Source organism: Pleurodeles waltl, chromosome 8, assembly GCF_031143425.1.
Source record: "Pleurodeles waltl isolate 20211129_DDA chromosome 8, aPleWal1.hap1.20221129, whole genome shotgun sequence".
Classification (NCBI taxonomy): Eukaryota; Metazoa; Chordata; class Amphibia; order Caudata; family Salamandridae; genus Pleurodeles; species Pleurodeles waltl.
Genome location: NC_090447.1, coordinates 1,199,733,923 through 1,199,756,647, shown reverse-complemented (window position 1 = coordinate 1,199,756,647; position 22,725 = coordinate 1,199,733,923). Strand labels below are relative to the sequence as shown.

At 40.4% G+C, this 22,725-nt stretch overlaps 1 protein-coding gene across 2 annotated transcripts in view; it reads right to left on the bottom strand.

Annotated features, from left to right (window-relative positions):
- LHFPL6 (LHFPL tetraspan subfamily member 6) overlaps positions 1–22,725 on the bottom strand; it is a 299,380-nt gene that overhangs the window by 38,253 nt on the left and 238,402 nt on the right. For both annotated transcript variants that reach the window (XM_069205483.1, XM_069205484.1), the window contains exon 3: positions 15,557–15,655. In XM_069205483.1, the coding sequence (XP_069061584.1) occupies positions 15,557–15,655 (99 nt within the window). The remainder of the gene's footprint in view (positions 1–15,556; positions 15,656–22,725) is intronic.

Below are 22,725 nucleotides of genomic sequence, written 5' to 3'. Positions count from 1 at the left end.
TGTTTCAATAAAGTATGTGTTTCAAACCCTCTACTGCGAACTGGAGGTGAATCATAATATTGGCAACGAGGATGGGGGAAAGAGAAACACACACAGACTCACAGCTTTGAGTAAAGACTGCATATAGATCATTGAAATGAAATGTGCATTTTTTTTGCACAGCTTATCACCCGTGAGGGTCTCAAGGTGCTGTTCATGGGCATGGGGAGATTAAGTGATTTAGCTAGAATCATTAGGGGTGCGGGCGAGTAGGGCATGTTAGCCAATTCCTAATCCCACCCTCTATTTGTTTTTCTAACACTGGGCTATTAAATACCACAGATACACTAAGGTAAGCCACAGCATTATAAACTGAAGGATGGTGGGAGGAGGCAACCTGACTAGTGGGGGTGAAAGAGCTTCCTGGTCAGGAGACAGAGCCCCGGCCCTTTGTTGTCCACTGGGGTTTCTGCTTAGCCCATTTGTGTTTATATTGTGTCTTTCTAGAAAATACCACAATAACGAGGAAACATCAGAGGTCAAGTGAATTATGGGACCACTTGTTCCAAATCTCAGGTAATTTGGCTGCCATCACACTGACAGTGCAGTTAAGGAGTGAGAACTCTCAGTGGCAACCAAGGCAACAACTGGTTAGAGCTAATTCAAACTTTCTTTCTGAGTCAGCAATTGTCAGCTGGGAAGCCCGGTCTGGGTAGCTGTGTGCTCTATAAATATATGAATACATGCATGAATGAGTCTGAGCAGACCTGTCTGTTACTCTGGGAAGTGGAGAGGATGTTTGAGTATAATACAAAAATCCCACTTCTGAAGAAAAGCATAAATACTGTTAAGTTCACAAATGTTATTGCATTAGGAAAAGTTTGAGTCATAAAATATTTTCCACTACCTACAATATGTATTGAATCCAATGCAATGGTGACTTGCGTTCATAATTTAGAGTAAAGGGAATGAGTTCGGTTTCATAAAGTTAAAAAAATACATTCATTCAAGTATGGCTCCTTGAAAGGATTCGTGCATGGGTGATATAATAACCATCTTAAACATTAAGTAACACAAAGATCAATGTAAACAAATATTGTGTGTGTATTTGTGTGTGTGTGAGAGAGAGAGAGAGAGAGAGAGAGAGAGACCTAAGTGTATGTTTGTGCGTGTGTGTGAAGGTGTGGACATGTGTTATTGCACTTAAATTAGGTACATCTTTTAATGAATTGCATTAATAAATGTGTGTTTTTTGTGACCTACAGTTTAAAATGGTTTCAAATATTTTGGTCTTTTCAGTAGTTTAAAAGGCTTTCTTCTGGACGCAACATTGAAGACTGAAATCAATAATGAAAGATCAAGCATACAATATTTTGTCTTTGTTGGGATTATCTTTTTTTTAATATAGATCAATCAATAATATGAAATTAAAAAAAGTAATTTGGTATGAGTTAGAGCTTTTAACTACTTATTCCGAATGCAAAGTGTTTTGAGTATCTGGATTTGAAAGGAAGAAATTATTTGAGCTTGGTAGAAAGACAAAAATGATGAGTACACTATAGGATGTAAAAGACATCTGATTACTTGAGACTGATGATGTAAGATAATTTGTGATTAAAGTACCAAGGCCACAGGGAACAGTGCTTGTATGAATGACTTATTTGTACTGCTTCAGGCCTTTGCAGGGTGGTGTCAAGTAGGTAAACAATTATTTTGAATGAAAAAGGGTTTCAAGTTGTACCGTGGCTATCTTTATTAACTTTCCATAAATACTTAAAATGAAGACTATTTAGACAGATAACAATAGTGACGTGAAAATGAGATACGACTATTAAGGTAGTTTAGGAGTCGAGCCAGGGGCCAAACGTAGTGGCCGACTCCCTAAATTTCCTATCACGAATCTCACAATTAGGACCTTAGGGAGACTTACATGTGAAGGAGTGTAAGACTTATATGAACTATACGAATGACAGGTTTTAAATTGTAGGATGTCTCTGTTAAATAGATGTAGATACGAGACATTAAAAATTAGGTATTGAAACACACTAGAGAGAGGACAGAGCTGGGATCTCAAGGGACACCAGATGAAGTATGGAACCTAAGGAGACATGCACTGGAGATATTAACTGGCGTTAACCTATGGCATCTAGAACTGGATGCACCGATCTGACCACCTGAGGGATTGGAAGGAGCACAGAGCCATGGTATCTTAGTCAGAAAATTAGGAACAGCAGACATGATTATAAAGATAACACTGAGGTTTTTATGGTGAAAGAGGATTCACTGAGGTTAATTCACTCCCTGGAGGGAATTGTAGACATCCCTGTACGGATTACATATTCTGGGCCCAGAGGGCAAAGTATGAGGAATGTGTTCTTTTCTATTGAGCAAAATAGAATCAGGCGTTTCCCAACTGGTGAGAAAAAATGATTTATGGGTTACTTAATGCAACCCCCTTAGGAACCAGTTACAGAGCATATGCAAAGCCATCTGATCAGACATTCTTCAAAGGATTGGTGCCCGGAGACGTCTGGATCACTCTATAAATCACAACACAAACAACAGAGTGCGTGCCTAAGGAATTTGTGACTTGGGTGTATCAGGGAGTACTTTTTGTGTTAATCCATGCATCTGACCAATCTGAGGTCACAAACCATATTCCCATACACCTCCTCCCCATCATTGCCTCGATTCCCACAAACCTCTTTCAGTCCCATATCTTGCCTGCCTTCCTCCACAATTACCCATTTGCACCCAATCACCCACCTTGATTGAACCCTGGTGCAGATTTCTAAGCATGCTTCACGACTGGAGGGGTGAATGGACCCATTTCACCTATAGTCAATCGGTGTCCCCTAGCCAGAGTGACTGAAGGTAGGGACCTGTAAGACTGGACTGCCTACACTTTCATCTATATGAAAGGTCAGTGTAAACCCTGGAGCCTCATGTTACACTAAAATGTTGTAAGCCTAAGCATTTGGCAGCAAAGGTACAATCCAGCACAAAAGCAACCACAAATGAGACAATTCACCCACCCCTGAACTGGGAAGGTGGCATTGAGTACAAATCTGTGACTTTCAAAGCAACAAGATAACGCCAAACACATGCAAATGTGACTAACATTCCATAAGTAAAAAGCTGTCTGCTATACATTTATGTATGCATAAAATAACACCTACAAAGATGGGATGTGAGCCAAAATAATAAGTATGCAATATCTGGAGGAAAGGTGAACACCTTGCAGTCACACTACTAAAATAAATCCCTATCTCAATAGCAGTCACACAACATTTTTTCTATCATACATTTTATTGAGTCCTACTGCATCACAAGAAAAAGTGAAACACTAACATTAAGACATAATAATAACGTTTTGAATATGCTTTAAACCACAACTTCCATATCTACTCAGTTTATCAGTGCAGATATAGAAAAGGAAAATGGGAGAGTATTAGAAGCAAAAAAGAGAACTCGAACTAAAAAAGGGTAATGTCAACTCAGTTCGTAAAAACAGAACAAATGGTAAACATTGACAGATGAGAATATGGATAAGATTACATGTTTAGGAAAATAATGTCTAAAGACTCCATTTAAGTGCTTTATGTGTTAATGTTCTAAGTACATTACCAAAATAGAGGGAATGTTAAAACATTGTAAACATGCAATTAAAACATGTATTGGCAAAGCCAACAGGTCTCACCTTTATAATGTAAGTGTGAAATTGTTGGTTTTGCTAGTGTTTGTTTGTAAAGTATTGATAAAAAAAAGTATATGGAGAAAACAATTCAAAATATTGAAGGAAAAACAAAAACATATATAGTATCTCAAAGTTTTGCATTGAGCTCAAAGTTTTCAATCTTTATAAATGCAGTGGGTTTTTTCAAACACTTTTCACTCAGAAAACTCAGAACCGAATTTAATAAAAATAATGAAGTGTCAGAATGCCAAGGCAAATGCTTGCCATGGCCTACTTCACTTCCCACAGTATTCATTCATTTAGCCCTCTTTAGTAGCCAAGGGAGCATATTTATGGGCCTCTACTTGAAGGGTCAGACTAAGCATACCTTCTGCCTAAGACACCAGAGTGAGCGCAGAAGAGTGCCCTTCCACACAGTCTGTGCTTTTATGCAATATGTAAAATGCAGGAGACAAAACAAAAACAGCTCGCAAAGTCTACTCTTCAGCCATACCCTAGCAAAAATATCCCTGTTGCTGTGCTTTTATCAACAAGTTGGGAGGGGTGGGAAGCAACACAGCCCATGTTTGACATTTAGGGGGGAGACGTCACACACGAAGGAGAGAGTTAGAAAACATATTCACTCTCTTGGAGTACTGAATGAAAAAGAAAAAAGTAGTTCCCTAAATGTGGGCAGTGGAAGGATCCAAGAAGGATCATTAAGAGGCTATGCTCCAGGGGATGTGCACACACAAGAAGAGGAAGCAAAGCTTTTGGAAAAGAAGCATGCAAATGAGAATGACAATAAAGCAAACCAATGATAAGCAGTGGGTGGGTTGCAAGCCCGCTGTATGTTTCTAATAGGCCTTTTGCAACCTGAAAACGTACGTTCTGTCGTAGATGAGAGCTAAAAAGTGACCTATGGTAATCAGAATTACAAAAGGGCCTCAAACTACAGCAAATTATGTCAAGTTACACAACAGCGGTAGTTTTAAATATATGGGCCAAAAAGCCATCATAAAAGTGAAAAAAGGGGAACAGATGGAAGTTGTGATATTGGACAGGAAAAAACAATAGCATCTTTCTTTCCATTATGACATGTCTGCAACACAGCTGCCTTTTATCACTGAACTAATTAAACATTCTAGCTTTTAGTATGCTTATCATTTGCTTCATATTTACAATGTAGCCTTCATATGTTATGTTTCCAATAATACTTTAAATTATGAGCATAAAGTTCATATGGACAGAGACTACGTTTTGAGAAATCACGTTATGTATCTCAGGTACAAGCCCAAGCAATAATTCTCTGATGGCCATGAGCAATGGGTCAGAAACAAGCGGCTCGTAGTCAAGCCAGATAGCTCACTTTTTAAGCATCTTTTGAAGCATAAGTGTTTTTAGTCTGCCCTCAAAATCAGACTCGGTGTATTTCAAAGGTTTGGACCTTGACCTTCTACATCCATGTTTTAAGTAATAAAGCGTGGCCTAGCTGACTCAAGATTCCTGGCTGTGATGTAGAAGGAGCAAGATGTTGCATGTACCCCAACCTTTCTCCTGTGTTTTGTACATGGGAGTGTGCACTTTAAACTTTACTCTCTCTTCCACTCGCCACCAATGGAGTGATTCTTTCAAAGCTATAATTTTGCCTGCAAGTCTTAGATTAAGGCACATCTGATCTGCCTGATTCTGCAACCTGTACATCCTTACCACGATACAATTTTTGAGAAGTCCAGTGTTTAGCAACTTACAGTAATTTAGCTGTGCCATTATTAGGATTCTTGTAAGTTCCACACAGTGGGCTATGGGACTTATGAAAATCCTTCATAGAAAGGGCCATTGCTTCTTGGTGCTTTTGAGCTCCTTGACTACAGTGTCTATGTGCATATGGTAGATCACCATTAATAGTGGGTGATCCAGTGGAAATGGTCAGCGACAGTAGGTCCACTACAGATTAGAATAATTTTGTGTAGAGCATTTGTGTGTTAAATCTCACTCTTCTTAAAGAAAAGCAAACTTTTTCGGGGATGTTGCATCAGAGTATACATTGCCACATATTCTATAAGGTTTTCCCTTTGGAATCCTAAGGTATTTGCATACATCAGCATTACCATGTACATATAAAATGGTTCCTGGTTATTTAACAGTGCTTAGTTTTAAGAGGTTTGCTCTAATTCAATTACTTTTTTCTTAGTTGCCTGATTTTCATTGCCATACATGCAATGGGTGCGCACAGTGAGTGCTATTTAATGGCTCCACAGTAAGGTACCTTGACAGCTAAACAAAATGCTGAAGACATAAGGCTCTTTGATAAAATTAAATATGTAAATTACTGCAATAATTATTCAAATCGGTCTTTAGAAGTTTCCAGATAAAATTACTTAGACACAGTTCTTTGCTCTCGGGATTTGGTGAAAAGAAAACAATTCACCTCAGTCACAGCTTTTTATCTCCAACTGTAATGGAACCGAGTGAGCTTCAGCATATAATATGAATCATAAAATCGAGAACAAGACTGTTCTTCCATCAAATTGCTACAAAGGTACTTCCAATCAACAGAGCCTTTTATTTTTGATTGTTGCGCTATTTCCATATTTAAAGGTATGATTGTGCATTTTATATGACAAGAAATGAGATCTGATAGTGAGAAACATATCTTTGTGATGACCTTCATTTTGTTAAAATAACAAGTGACCACAAGGAATCAAAAGAGCCTGTTATTTTTTATTGTTACGCTATTTCCATATTTTAAGGTATGATTGTGCATTTTATATGACAAGAAATGAGATCTGATAGTGAGAAACATATCTTTGTGATGACCTTCATTTTGTTAAAATAACAAGTGACCACAAGGAATCAAAAGAGCCTGTTATTTTTGATTGTTACGCTGTTTCCAAATCTAAATGTCTGATTGTGCATTTTATATGACTAGAAATGAGATCTGATAGTGATAAACATATCATTGTGATGATCTTCATTTTGTTAAAATAACATAAAGTGACCACAGGGAATGTATCAGGAAAATATTTCATTCCATCATTTTTAACCTATCTGTGCTACTTCAAGAAGGAGTCCTACCATATATAACTCAGTTTTGAATGCACTTGAAGGAGTAGTCCAGCCTGCATCACTAGTCCAGGGGTCTCCAACCTTTTGTATAACAAGAGCTACTGTTATTTAATGAAAACCATCTCAAGCTACTAACATTATTAGTGTTATAGTGATCACGTAAGACAAGATTGCATTAATGGCCGCCATCTTGCTAGAATTGATCACCTCAGTACATCAGGTAGGGTTGTGAGCAGTAATGTAGAACAGGCTTCATCAATCTGGAACGGCTCTCCATGGATGATACTGAACAGCCACAGTGGCAATGCCCGCAGTAATAATATTAGTAGTAAGTCTCCCTAAAGCCACAGAATTTATGACTCAAATATCCCTTTTAAATATATTTTGGAAATTCAGCCATTTTTCTCCAATCGGTTTATGAGTCTTCAAAATATACACATTTCCATCTCCAATATACACTCGCAGTTCTGGCACACAGCTAAGAAAATGCTTCTATTTAAAGGGTGGGGCTGCTCACAGGAGAGGTACTTACAAGTAGCTTGAGAGCTACCAGTAGCTCGCTAACTACCAGTTGGAGAAGCCTACATTAGGTTACATAACGATTTAAACCTTAAAACAGGTGTGGAAGGCATCATATAAACTAATACAATAGAATACCTCTGCACAGGCAAACGCAGATGCATTGCAACCTCATAATGTGCACCATAAGTTCCTTGTTCCTAGGCAAAGCAATACATACTTATATTCCAAATTATTAATTTTGAAGGGATGTTGGCAAGTTACTTGGTCTGGAATGACAGAAGTACACACCCCAGGACACCCATTATGTAGAATCCATAAAATTTTAGAAGGCTGAAAGGAAAGTGTTGTGGTGATACCTGTACTTAATTTGTAAATGAAAGAGTGCTGGTAACTGAAGCACCTGCTCAGAAGTTCACGGCCGGAGCAATTAAACATTGGCCTCTTCAATTCACTCCCAGACACTCCCTTTGCCTTTTTCTGACTGCTGCACCCTCCTGCTTTCTCCTTTTGTGGCAGTTTTTCTATAATTCTCTTCCTTCATATTTCTGATTTTGTGTGTTTTTCTCTTTCTTGCTCTCGGGAAATAACTGATGGGGAAAAATAAGTGCTGGTTCCTCAGAAATAAGTGCTGGTGGCTCCCACCGACAACCATCGGCACAAATTAAGAACTGCTTTCCACCCTTATGCAGGTTCAAATTATGAACCTGTATGTCCATGCCACAGTTCCTATTTCAGCATACACTGCCACTCGGGCCCATCTGTGACAGGCTTCTAAATACTGGTTCCCTCCTGATTTCCTGCATTCTCTGTACCATCATCCTTTACTAAACTAAATCTCATGAAAATACCATCTACATCTATTCCTTACTAACAATAATAATAATTCTTATATGCAGTCATATATTCATGGTGCTTTATGGAATGTGTTTGTATTTTGGCCATACTTTCGCACCATGGAGTTGAGATGGATTGGATGTCTTCCAGGGGCCAACATGTCTATAGCAACAGGGCGCCAAGTTCACTCAGATCCTGTGATCTACACAAATTCTGCTTTTCAATTGTGCAATAAAGATTCTAGCGTCCAGGTCCACGTTTATCCAGCACTCTCCATCAATGACTGCATCTCGATTTGTACTGGAAAATCAAAGGCCATTTAAATATCGAATGGGCCGATATGCCCACGTGTTGGCTATCGATTTTCACAGAGTATGAATGCATTCATATTTTTCAGAAATGTATTCATATAAATCACTGTATATGAACCTGTTAATTTAAATGAAACTAATATTTTTTTAATAAAAACTGATGAAGCTGTCACTAAAAATATATATTTCAAATTACATTTCTTTTTTTTTTTTTAAACTCGGGCATTGTTGGTGTTGTCCCAATACGCTAAAGCATATTTTAGTCTTAAGAACATGCTGGCACATTCTTAGGAGTTGTAGTGTTAAAAATAAAAGACACCATAAACCTAAATCATGTTGCACTAACATGAGTCTTTTCAAAGTTCATCCACATCAAAAGAAACCACAAATGAAATGTATTTCAGCTTTACTCCCAGTCTTGGCATGTGGTTCTGATGCCTTTAGAGGTAAGAAGATATCTTCCACAAGCCACGGTGTCCGTGCTAACTCAGATCGCAATATTTTTCTCGTGCTACTATTTATAGAAGATTTCGGAGTCATCTAACCCAAAGTAGAAAAGGTGCAATGCTGCTAACTGTTGAGCCAGGAAATAGAGTGAGTAAGATCTTTCATGATTAATGAGTGGCAGTAAGTTGAAAATAACTCTCACCCTGAAGCACAAAATGGAGGCCTGATGTACAAAACATTGGTCTTCAAATAATGTTTGCAAATTGTGCCACCAGTGGAAGATTTTTTGAACCGACCTATAGCCTAATATGTTGCTTTGCAAGATTACCATTCAAAGGGATTTCACAATCCAACCCACCTCATAAATATTTATGTGGTATATAGCAAATTGAGACTTACTCCGACTGGATGCCATCACAAGGCTGGTAGCCTACTGAGGCCAGCAGACCACCATGCCTGTGATATACTAAACTATCTTTTTTAAATACGGCACATTTTCCTAAAAGTTAACAGGCCTGCATTAAAAAAAAAAAAGCTTTATTTGATAGTTTATCGTGGCCCCTTGGATCACTGCCGGCTTTCTAACTAAAAAAATGTTTAATTCAGAGAGGGGAGGTGAGACTCAGTTCCTTTTTGGAAATGGTTTGCCATCACAACATGTTGGTTGGTAAATTTCAATGTTTTGAGACCGAATTTCATTTGAAAACATTGTTACATCTTCTTAAGAATCACTATTTGAAGTGATGATCCCACATATGCATTCCAAATAACACTTTCTTACACAGGTGTAAACCCATTTTAGGAGTCAGTAATAACGTACCGACTCCTAAAATGGGCTTTGTACATTCTACAAAAAAACAAGTCGCAAACAGTGACCGTAAAAACTTTTTGTGCCTCGGGCCATTCCTTATGTCTCTATTTCTGAGAAACGCTATTAAAAGTGATGTGGAATTGTTTTTTCCTGAAATCGACCGAAAAAAAGGTGGTCTTCTGAGCACTGAGCGTATTCAGTGCAGTTCACTAAAAAGTTCTACCATGTGAAATTCTGCTGACCTCTGCGGCCTCTCCATCTTGGGAAAGTTTCTCTATTTCCTAAGCACCATAAAAAGGTAAACCATTCATGGAATGTTGTGTTTTGCCATGTCTTTTTCCCATCATGCTTTGCCAAACACTTGAGCGATATTTTGTTAACACAGCGTTTTGCAAAGCAAAAAACGAAGGCCTCGTAATTATGAGCATTTACAAATACAGAACCATGTTTTGTATTACCAGAATCAAGAATGGCGGAAAGTTGCTTCCTCAATCTAATTGTTCACTCTTAATAGTCCACTGATAGGGTCTCAATTTAAATGTGAGGAGATTTACTCCTCTCAAGTGCAGGAATAAATCTGTTTTCATAGTTCGAAGCGGAGGTCCTACTAAAATTAGGCGAGAAAGGGTGTTTTCAAAAGGGACAAATGTTTTCCTTGAAGAAACAAAAAAAGAACTAAACCATATAAAAACATTGATGCATTACGATAATGCAGGTGGAAATGTGCCTTTCCATGTGCGTATATTTTTACACTTATATGTGCTCTTGTAATTCTTTGGGAATTTCTGGAAAATCAGAAAATAGCATGAACAAACCTATGAATGTAAATTTCCGAATTTTCATTTGAAAGTTGTTAATTCAGTGTCCTCTGTGTGTAAACTCTAGGGTGCAAAGGAGCCCTGTGAAGTATTATTTTTAGGGTCTGTTGAAAAACCACACAACCACAAAGTGATGTTTCAGTCAATAAATGTAACTACTGGAGTGCTCTATAACTACTAACTGTAATAAAAGTCTCCTTCTGCAGATTTTGAGGGTGCAACATCCACTTATATTCTAGAAAATTATTTAGCAGGGACGATTGTCATCAGTGGTAAGTGTGTGTTAGGGGTGAGCTACAGGCAGCATTTGTGAAAGTAGTGAACAGCGAATTTTGGAATTTCACAAATCTTTCCAATGGTTTTTCCCACCCAATTTAAAATACTAAAGGAAGTGTATAGATGGGATCCAAAAATCATCTAGGCATCCTCATATTTCATGTGTTCTAGGGGAAATGGTATCTACCCAAATCATAAGAGGAAACCTATGACGCACATTTTTCCAACCGTCTCAAGACTTGCATATTTCTTAGTGAATATGACTCAGTCCTGTAGTACCTCTTTGTGAATCAGAATCAGTTTTGTAGTGTTTCTTTGTGAATATGACTTACGCCCTCAGTAAGAGTTTGGCGGTTCCACCATGGGACCGCCACAGTTGGGGGGAGGACGCCACTGCCATTGCATTAGCATCCCCACTGAGCGTATTACAATGTTCCAACCGGGGTGACCAGCAGGAACATTGCAATATGCATTTGGTGGAAACAGTGCTACGAGATGGGCATGGGGAGTGCACAGCTCCCCTGTTGTCCCCTGCACTTGTTCTCTGCCAGCCTTTTCATGGTGGGGAAACCGAGGACAAGGTTGTAATCAGCCAGGAGACGGTGAGTTCAGCGCCTCCCTGGCTGACTACAACCAAGACCGCTGTCAGCCCATCAGGAACAATGTTCAAGGTGGGGACAGTGGTCCCCTGTCGGGTCTGCCCGCGAGGATCATAATTGGGCGGTCAGACCGCCCAGAGTGCGGCAGTCCAACTGTCAACGCGAGTGTGGCTATCCTTGGACTGCCACACTCATAATCAGGGCCCTCGGTCTTGTAGTATCTCTTTTTGAATAGGACTCAGTCTTGTAGTGTTTCTTTGTGAATATGATCCCATTTTATAGTATTTCTTTGTGAACTGAGCTCAACTTTAGCAGTGTCTCTACTGTGAAACACTCTAGGTGGTATATAATAATAACATATACTTTCAAATTTGTGGGGGAGTGTCGAAGATGGTGCCCATGCAGGACTAATCTCGATGGGCTCTGCCACCCGTTACAGACAAGCAGTGGTCCCAATGAAAACAACGCAACCCAGAAACAGGATTTTGGCAGGAGAAGCCTTAGAGGTGATTGGGAACTCATTGTACCCAACTTGGAACGCAAACTGGCTCAACAGCAATCAGCAGCTCACAGCCGCAGTTCAAGATAGTGGCAGCTAGGTGTTCGGGGCACGTCTGACCCACCTGGAGGTATCCTAAGCAGTAGCGGCACTGCAATTAACCATCCCTCCCCTAGGCTACCACTCACTGCCAAAGCCGAAAAGGGCCCACTACCAACAGCACAACATTGCAGCCTCTATCATGAGACCCCTTCCAGTAGCGGCATGGCCATCAAGGTGCCCCTGCTGCCCTGGGCTAATGCGGAGCACCAACAATGAGTAGAGCTCTCAAACAACAGCAAATGGAGCCCACTGCAACCTTTATCCTGAGCCCCTTGCCTAGCAGTGCACAAAGCTCGTGTGGTGATGTGGATGCGGTCACAGGTGAAGGACTCACGGGCCTTAGAGACCAGGGTAGACTGATACCGGCTCCTGTGGTGCTTCAAAGGGCAGCTTGTGGCCTTTGCATGCCAGAACCGGCTTCAGGCCCTCTCACTGACTCATAAAGGAGCTCCCCTGGACATCTGAGACAACTTCAGTGATCCATAATATGGTGAGTGCTGGCTGCTTACATCTCAGCCACAGCCTCCTCATCAGCATTACGCCTGCAGGAGGTGGAGGCCTGCAGCCTCGGAGAGAGAGAGGATACTGGGAGGGAGCACCTGGACATGGACCCCAGAGAGGCACAGATCAGTGTCACAGGAAGAGTGGACTGAGTAGCTGCTTCGTGCCTACCCCTTTTGGTGACAGACTACAGAACTCAAAGCTGCTGATGACGTAAAGCTTGTCATTGCGCCACCGGGGTGGGGGGCAGCAATAAGTTGCATAGCTGGCCATAAATCCAAGGCACCAGCGGGGGAGCAGTATCCTTTCCCCCTCCTCCCCAGAGATAGGATGTACCCAGTGACTAAAGTCTAGACTGCGCACCCACATTAGACTGCCAGATTCTTTGTGGTGTTACCCTTCAACACAAGAGATGGAAGCAGCATCAATAGGGGTCCCCTGCTTCATAGAGCAAACCCTCCCACACAACCATACTAATCTTTGACAACACTATGGCAGCACAGATCCAAGAAGTACACTGCATTGAAGAACATGCTCACCAATACTCCTGCTAAAAAGCCCGAACATGCTTAGGACACCTCTTTCACCCCACAATTATCTCCTGAGACACAATCCATGGAGATCGGGCACTCAGAGGCAGAGGCCCCGATTACTGGCTGCTTTATGCAGTCCCTCTTTGTCTCATTCCGAAATTATATAGTAGCCCTGCAGGAAGAAGTTGCCACAGACGTCAAAGAAATTAAAAGAGGCATGGTAGACATTGGCCAGTGGGTAGCCACTCTGGAACAAGCCAATGATGCCATGGAGGGGGAACTCGATAACCACAGATGGGAACTACTGGATCTGCGAGATGAGAACATGGACCTGCAACTCTACTTAGAGGGACTTGAAAACAGATCACGCCACTCCAAAAGTGGAATTAAAGGCATCCCATTTAATACGGACTCTGGTAATGTAGAAAGCTTTGTCATTCACCTTTTTCATCACAAGGAGTCAGATACAAGTGGGGACATCCCTTCTGTATGGTATTTGCATGGAACAAGGAAACGCATGTGGTTCGTACTATGGATGAAAAGAGGTCGGTCCTAGGAGTGAAAGATACCCTCGGAGAGATTGACAGGTCAAACACGCCCTGCACAACACCAACTCACCCAGGCAACAGCAGACGAGGGAGACAAGCAACCAAGAACTACACATAACCCCACAGCAGATGAAAGCCATCGCAAATGTTTAGCCCTACTCCAACGGCTTCAAGACCACTGACTTCTCAGGACCATGATTTCACTTGACACCTCCAGGCAGTCCACTCAGGATCACAGGAATATATAGCCTGGACAGTAGACCCGCACCCATGGACTGGGAAGGAAAATGGTCCCTCGCACCAGGCAGGGTCGGGCTGGGACAAAAATTAGGATTGATTACCAAATTAAAATTGGTCCCCATTGGCAAAGCTGATAGCTAAAAAGTCGTAATCTCAGGGAAATCACCAACAAAAACATGCCCACCTCAGCATAAAACGAGCCAACAACTGCTAAAAAAACAGTCACACACTGATCTGTCAGACCATCCCATAAAGCACTGCCTGACACCGGGTCACCTTCATCATTCTGCCAATGCGGCACCAGAGACTAAACCAGCTGCTCCACAACAAACTTTTTCTGCTGACTCTCTTCATGAGCACTGAAATTACCATTCTCAACAATCCCATGCAGGGAGTAATTGTAAAGTCTGTTTAGCCCCAGTTCATCAGTACCTCCCCCACCCACCAAGTCTTGTTTGGCAGGCCATAGTTCGTAGAACTGGGTTCCCATGAAGCTAAACGAGGACTCTCCCCTGCCACAGCCATGCTCATTTAATATAATAAGCCTGAATGTTCATCTCTTTAATGCCCTAGTGTACTTTGGCTCCCCAATTGATGCAGAGGCCGAATTGAAAATTCTCCCATGAAACACATTTACATTGATTGGAAACCCTGAGGTGATGTGCTCTGCATTTGAATTTATTTATGTGAAAGGTAGGTCTCCTTACACATTCATATGTCTCTCCATCATCTCAAAATGTACCCCAAATTATTCCAAAAAATCAGTTTGTCTATGTTCTACCTCTAAACACTTCATTGTGAGTCAAGTTCTGTTACTCAATAGGTCTGGTGTACTCTCCATAGTAGCACCCACCATTCTCGAAGGAGGGCACGTGCTGAAAAACCTGGATTGTTTCTAACGCAACCTGTGCTCTGATTTACAAACAAGCATTGGCAAAGATAATAGATTCAGCGTGCATTTTGAGTCTTGACCAAAATATTTTTGAAAAAGCCTGCTGCAGTGAACAACAAAAAACAAAAAACAATGGCTTTCTGTATACAGTGCACCTATGAGACAAATAATTTAATGTGTTCTGATTCAATGTTCTTTTGACATGTAAAAAAAACCCTCTTTCATTCCAATTCAGGTACTCCCTAGGAGGCAGAGTGATGCAACAAACAGTCAATAGGATTCGCTGGAAGATAAATTCTCCTCTGCGTGTTCCAAAGCCTCCGGATAATTCACAGTGAAGACTAAAGAAAGTCATAAAAGTAGGAAATATAAAATACAAAAAAGTGATGCTGTTCACCGAAAAAGATCACATCAGACTAAATGGTAATCATTGTATGTAAAGAAGCTGTGTTTATACACAACGTAAAGGCCCAGTCCCGTTGTTTCCCCTTTGACAGCAAGTTTCGACCTAAAGAAGCTGGAAGAAAATCTCTGTTGACCAATAAGGAACCGTTCTGTGTCTTTTTTGCTACGTGTGTGCGCATTTTGAAGTGGCTGTCTTTGCACCACAAACATCAGCATTGGATTGCAGCTTTCAGAAATAAATACCCTTTGGACCAGAACATGCAGTCCATGTGCAAAACAGAAGAACTTTCTGTAACGCCATCTACTAGAGGTTATTCCAGAGCACAGCTGTGATGCATCAAGGAAACAAAAGGGGGGTTTTAACACTGCTGCAGAGCTCTTTTGATTATTTTCTATAACGTAATATATAAATGTGCCATCTTTAGACATCACTAAAATAGCACACTTCATAAACCTCAGATTTACAGCACAAAGTCAGTTAAAACAAAACATACCTAGTTCAAACTGTTGGGACAGATTTCCGCAGGTCTGTTTGACTTCTTCACTATCCCAGCCCAGAGGATATAACGCACAGCCGGAGCCAATCAACAGCCCTGTGAAAGTAAATGACAACATGAATGTAAACATACGACTTACAGGACCAATCACAGCAGAGAAGATGGCAATCAGATTGATATTGTGAGTTCCGTGTAATACTGTTTTTTCTGGGTACATGCGATGCCAATGTCATGCATTAATGCTAAACAGTTTGCATGTCATTTATGAAAATTAGCCTATTACCACATTAGGTGTAGAGTTTCTACCATTAAATCCAGCGTGGCAATATTTTTGTAAACTATATTTAAGACGTATTTATGTGAGACAATGTAAAAGGCACAGGCACTCCTAATTCATAATCGAATCATACATATTTAAAATTGTAAGGAAACACTACATCAACTTTCAAGCTGCCATGGAAGGTACATCACAGCTACATGGCAACCCGGTACTTTACTGTCTAATATTCATTATAAATCATTAAGCCTAAGGCAAACGAAATTAATACAAAATACAAAAGTGATTTAAAACTTAGCTAATATAGGAATTGCAGAATGATCTGATAAAATAAAAGCATGAATGTGCCATCAAAGCAGTGTGTAGTAAGAAGCCTTACGCCTGCTTACAGGTGCTGAAGCTTATACAAGCTACCCTACATGAATTAAAGAAGAGAGGCTGCCCACATAAGTCTGGAATAATAAAAAAGATAGTACAAACACGCTCTAATTTCGTCTTCTCATCTTCAATATTTATTTTGATCATTTTATTGTCTCAATTACAGGGGAACAGAAAAAGCATATCTTCAGCTGACACATGTTTTGCATAAAACTGCTTCATCACACATTTATTAGAAAGCGCTACATGATGGCTTTTCTTTAGACAAATCTTCAAGTCCACTGATACCACACAATTAATATCTATATTTTATCACTGTGAGACAGTTCTTATGTTCCTCATAGTTGCTTTTTGATCATCACTTTAGAAAAGGTTAGGCCTGCTTAGCAGTTGCGTGTCCTCCATACTATAGTAAGCGTAGGTTATTTCAATGTTTCTTTTAATTCACTGAACATCAAAAGAGGCCCATGATGTAGGTCTTCCGTTAATGAACCTTCATTGAGCGCACAACAAAAGGCCATATTGCTGGTGGTTTAAATGAATGTAACCGTCGGACCATCATTCCCACTACCATTCTTTAAATGAGAGAAGGCTTCAGGACACGCTTTCAAACAGTGCACTACCTCATACCAGGGTATCAGTTATTCAAGATAGGATAGTATAGAATAAAAAAAACTGTTCCCATAAAGTCATCATTGCGTAATCTAAATCTCATAAACTTGATCAAAGTCAACATAGCACCATTGAGTGCAACATTTTAACCTTTGCAAAGTCATGTCCAAACCATGAAGCAGTAAATGCAATTATCCCCGTTTTTACAATAAAAAGCCCCTCGGCACATCGGTCAGTAACTAAGTGTCAGAGGCGGGTGATTCATCGCCAGCTTGTCCATTCGGGGCACAGACACAAAAAAATACTTTATGAGTCATTTCACGGAAGTTACAGTACTTTTCAGCTATTTCAATTTACTTTTGCCGTCCCTGCTTTTAAAAAAAAATGCGTGCAGTTTCAGATTTCTCAGACCAGCCAGTCCCTGGTGAACAAGGCACCACCTCATGGTCAAACGGTTAACACACAAATACACACCAAACAGCTGTCAATGGGGAGAGGGGTCAAAAATTTCTGTAATTGTAAGAAGACCTCTTTCTGATCAATAAAACAAAAAACATTCTGAGAAACACACATACAATTGTGACCTACCGCATAAGACATGATTATATTACTGGCCAACCCAGTGCATCTGGGAGTGTGTCAAAAAAATCTTTAAGTATGTCAAAAAAAAGCTTAACCAAAAGGAATATCTCTACATGAGCAATAAAATCAATTGTTTCAAGTACACAATTCCTCACTCCAATCATCTTGTTTTCAACATCGGTTTGTAAATTTCTGAAAATATATATTTAGCTATCAAAGCCATGCTTAGTTACACGTGTCTATAACTGGATGGAACATTAGTCAGCATTTTCTAAAAAAAAAAAAAAAAGCAAACACTATTTTAGACCCAAAATAAATTTTTTAGATCTTAGTACATACTGTGCCAAAATGACCATTGTTAAGAAAGGGGTGCAGTTATGCCAGGACTGAACTCAATACATGTGTAGAATGTTAATAATATGTCTGAGATAGACATCTTTATGCCAGAAGTGGTCATTACTACGTCAGGTGAAGGGCACCATCATGGCAAGCGAGGCCCATGCTTAAGCCAAGAATTCTCAAAAACACACACATATACATACATACACTATAAATCAATCTGATCCCATACCCATCCATATACAGTCAGTAAGGCCTACATGTATCTGTCCGTGCTACAGCTCTTGTTCTCCTTGGCTTTCACGCTTTGCTCATACTCTTCTCACACACCTAGGCTCCGGCTCCTAAGGTTCGGCACTCAAACTGTTCCGACTGCATCTTCCGTTATTATTTTTTAGCACTTTGCTCCAAACACAAACTGTGACTGACAGCAAGTAGTTCTTTGTCAAGGCCACATGACCCATGGTGATTGGCTGTTTTGCAAGGGTAGGATAAAAAGGGCTTTCAATGGGCTTCCAATGGTGCAACATGTAGCACTATGGGGTTGCGTTCCCTAATGACAACTGGTAGTCAGAAGTGGCAAGCTATGAAGACAAGTCACATCTTATGATATAATTACCTTTTTTAGGTCTGGGTTTGGTAGAGCAGTTGTCAAACTGACCTTTTGGTAGCATACAGATAGGCTTTTGCTCTGCACTTTTAACCACTAGGTTTCTTCAATTAACTTCTTTCAGCTGGGTTGAGACTTTGTTAATCAAGTTTTGGTTTCACCTAGTGGAGCATTGATCTCTCACATAATGCAACTGGCTGTTTGGGTTTATCCTTCCTCCTTTTGAGCTGCATGAGGGACTACTTTACAACTTAGCTCTCTCTGTCAGCTTCTGCAGCCGCCCTCCCATGTATTCCCCCTAGGGTGATGATAATACCTGTGTTAGCACATGAAACCAAGATGTACCGGCTTTACCCATGCTTGTTTTAGAATGTTGTGCTGTCTTAACTGACTTATAGCACTTTCAACTACAAATATATATTCTAATAGTTATGTTTATCTGTTTTCTCAGCACTGTAATATGGTTGCTTTATAATGCATTGATATGATGAAGTGTCAATGTGGTCCTCCATATTAGCCCTCTAAGATGCTGATCCTCAGCATCCTCGGTGTGTGTGTGTGTGTGTGTGTGTGTGTGTATGTGTGAGAGAGATTAATATATGGGGGTTTATTTAATTGGCATGCATTTCAGCACCCTGAGCCTTCAAACACAGTAAGATGGTGATAAACATAAATAAAGGACTTCTCATTGAAAGTGGTAACATGCGCCTGTTTACTTTACATAGTCTTTCTTCTCAGCACTGTAATTTATTATAAAGTAAATCTCATTCTTTAAAGTAAATTCCAACATATTCATCCTTCATATCGTCAAACATGCCTTTAGGCATTTTTTCACTATACAAGCTCTCTGTTGCCTAAGTGCTGTTAAGGGCCTATAGATGCACTACTCTTGAGAGTGGCCTGACCAGCTTGAACATGTTTCCAGCGCCTATTTATATCCATTCTATCAATAAAATGCACTCTCACAGAAATCAGAACCACCAAATTGAGACACAGGGGCACTCACGTTCAAATATTTTATTTGTTATCATGAAGAAGATTGGACTTTGGGCCCACACTTTTCAACTCTTGGCTTCCATCGACCAGCCACTTTCAGCTTTGACTTGCAACTTTATCAGTCAAATCTTGGTTCAGTAGAGATTTAATCTCTCTCTTAATTCTGTTGGTTGCTTGGGTCTATTCTTCCACTAGGGTGTTTTCACTGATCTGCACGAGGATCTACTTTTTAACTATATCCCTGCTTGTACGCTCCTGCTGGCTCCCTCTCGTGTCTTTTACACGTATGTGCTAACACTGTACACATTAGCACATTAATCCCAGGCCTACTGGCTTTTCAGGTAGATGTTGCATTAGCATTTCCACCTACCAGTGGTAAAACAAGGTTTGCACAGTCTCACCAGTGCTCAGTCCACATCTAGGAAGTACATTGCTAACAACAATGGCTTCATCACACTTTTGAAGGCCTACTTAGCAGTTACACAATAGCAGGGTAAACAAGCATCCTCTATCAATAGTTTATTTTTGGCATGCTTCAGTCTAGGCCTTGCTCGTTTTAATTTAACTACTTATTATTGCAGCATTAATTGAGATGAAGCAGCCAAACAGATCTGCAACTGCCAAGCATGTGTTCTCATCCTCATTGGTAGGTTTAATGCAAGAGCTGTTTTTTCAATTGGCAGAGCAATCACTAGTGGCAGCAAGTGTTGGATGAATGTGGACCTGGAACAAACATCATCCTCTGTAAAAAGAACAAAAGGCGACAATGTCTCCTGCCTGGGGACCTCTAATTAGTTTAGGAATGTATTCCTTTTAAATGAATAGCAAAGACAATGAGACTTTTGTATTTAATAATGTGTAAATTTCAGCCGTCCACAATTCTTTCACTTGAGCGGCTCTGGTCAATGATTGGCTAGCTGGTGCTGGGTTGGTGGTCGAATGGTAACTCTATTGCAAAGGATTCCTGTGGTTTGACGTGGGCACATGTGCGGTTGCTCTAGAGGGAAGTCGGGTATATAAAAAGTAGCTTTTGTTGTGAAACGAAAATGACTTGGCTAATGCGAAACCGGGAATATAATTGGAATAACAAAGCATACATTTGTGATAAAATAAAATGCTGGTCTATGCAGCATGGCCTCACTTGGATTGGCAGTTGTAGCCATCATCACATCATCCATGTGTCACTGCCAAAACATGAAGTTCAAGAAGAGCGAGCAGGGAAAGACACTGGTGCACAGTGGCGGCTCCTGGGTGGGAAAAGGGGGCGGAATGGCGTGGCGCGTACGGGGAGGAGACAACAAACAAAATATATATATAATATATATTTTTTTTAACTTACCTTTCTTGCCGCTCTGATCCGCTTCTCAGTCCTCCACTGCAGGCACAGGCTCCCAGCCTGCCCTGCATCCAATTCTAACACTGCATTCATGCTGCTGGCAGCATGAAAGCAGCGTTAGGATTGGACAGAGCACCCATCCAGGGCGCTCCGAGGCAGAGTGAGAGTCTCTGCCTGCTGTCTCTAACCCGGCAACACAGTGCAGGATAGGAGAGAACCTAGTGTTTGGCCGGCCCGAGATGACCGGCCAAACATACATGCACATTGAGGGGGAGTGCTGCGCACTGCCCATCCATCCCTGTCATCGCCCACTGCCCAGCCCCTTTTACACAAAAACAAATATAAATATAGTTTATTATTGTTTTCTTGGAAAAGTTTCTCAGTTGCTGCTGCTGGCAGAGCAGTGACGTTCCAATGGACCACTGCCTGCTCTTAAAAAATGAAAAGAAAACTTTTCAGTTTTCTTTTTGTAATGCATCACACTTTTCTTTAAGAAGAACCAGTTTCAGAACAAAAAAACCCTGCTTTATTTAAAAAGCAATCACAGACATGGTGGTCTGCTGACCTCAGCATGCCACTATCCCTGTGACTGTAGCCATTCAGAGCGGGTCACAAATTGCGACCTAACTCGTGAATACTGGTCTGTTTGCCACCCACTGCGAATCGCTAACAGTGATAAACACACTGTTGTACATCGCATTTTGCGATTTCCTAATAGCGAATCGCTAAAATTTGCTATTAGAAAATTGTAAACCAGCGATTTCATACATCTGGGCCTAAGATCCCTAACAGAGATTTCGTTTTAATGACAACAAGAAGCAGGTGAGTCCAGGCTGCATAAATTACATGAGCGCTGGGCAACTGTGCATGGGTGATAATATTTTTCCACCATTGGTGAGCATTTGGCCAATAGAAAAGCAACATTTGCACCAACTGACAGGTGCAAAGCTAACATGTTGCCCAGGATGATGAAAATATGGTGCAAGTTCTGTCAGCAGGAACTGGGTTGCTCTATTCATCAGGTGCAAAATAAGAGAAACCCTCAATAAATCCAGATGATTTCTAGCTTACACTCAGCTTTCACTAAGTGTAACTTCATCAGGCAAAGGCAGACATTTCTGAAACATTTTTAACAGGCATGGACAAAGCCAATACGTCTGGCATTGGCTGTCAACCTTCTGCCTTTGTCAATGCTTGTTTTGTTCTGTCATGTTTTTTACTAAATGTAATTGCCGGGAAAGCCTCCAGACACTTGTCAATCTAAGAAAAAAAATCTAAATTTAAAAATAAATATCAGTCTAAAAAGCAAAGATTGCAGCAACAGTCTAAGTCACTGGAGGGAACTACTTTGTGTGTGGATGTCCTATTTGTGAATGACAAAATCTCACTGCTCACAGTGAAGTTAGACAATGTTGAAGTGTGCTGTCCCATGGTGCCTGCTGTTGTGGGCGCAGAAAAAAAATGTGAATGATAGCATAACAAAAAAAGCCACTATATGTCAGATATATTTTTGGAAAAAGGAAAAGGTCTGGGCTAACTCCAGACCTAAAAGCTACATACATTTGTTTTAATGTTGCAGAGTTTTCAGATTGATCCTCCTTTATACTCTGAAACAATGCTTTTCCTCGACTCGTGTAAAACATTTCAAAGTTTTCCAAATTAATCTTACCACTTAACATTAAATTTGGTTCATAGCTCCATTAAACTTCCAAGATCTGAGTTTAACCTTCTATTTTAAATGTCATGAAATAGCAAACTGTGCTAACAAGTTCCATACAAAAACAGTTGACTGTTAGCAAAATCGTGAAATACAGAAATTACTGTTGCTAAAACTGATTCATCTGCTGTTTTCTTGTCAGAACTCAAGTGGCGAAAGCACATTTTTGCCAGTTCACCAAGCAGCTTGGTTTTAAATGCAGCACGTAATACTTCACTTCAGATTTTCTAGCACTATTAAAGAAAAGGTGTTATAATAATGACATTTAACAGTACCTGTCTGCCGGGCTCAAAATGATAAGCAGGCCTTGCTAGGACTC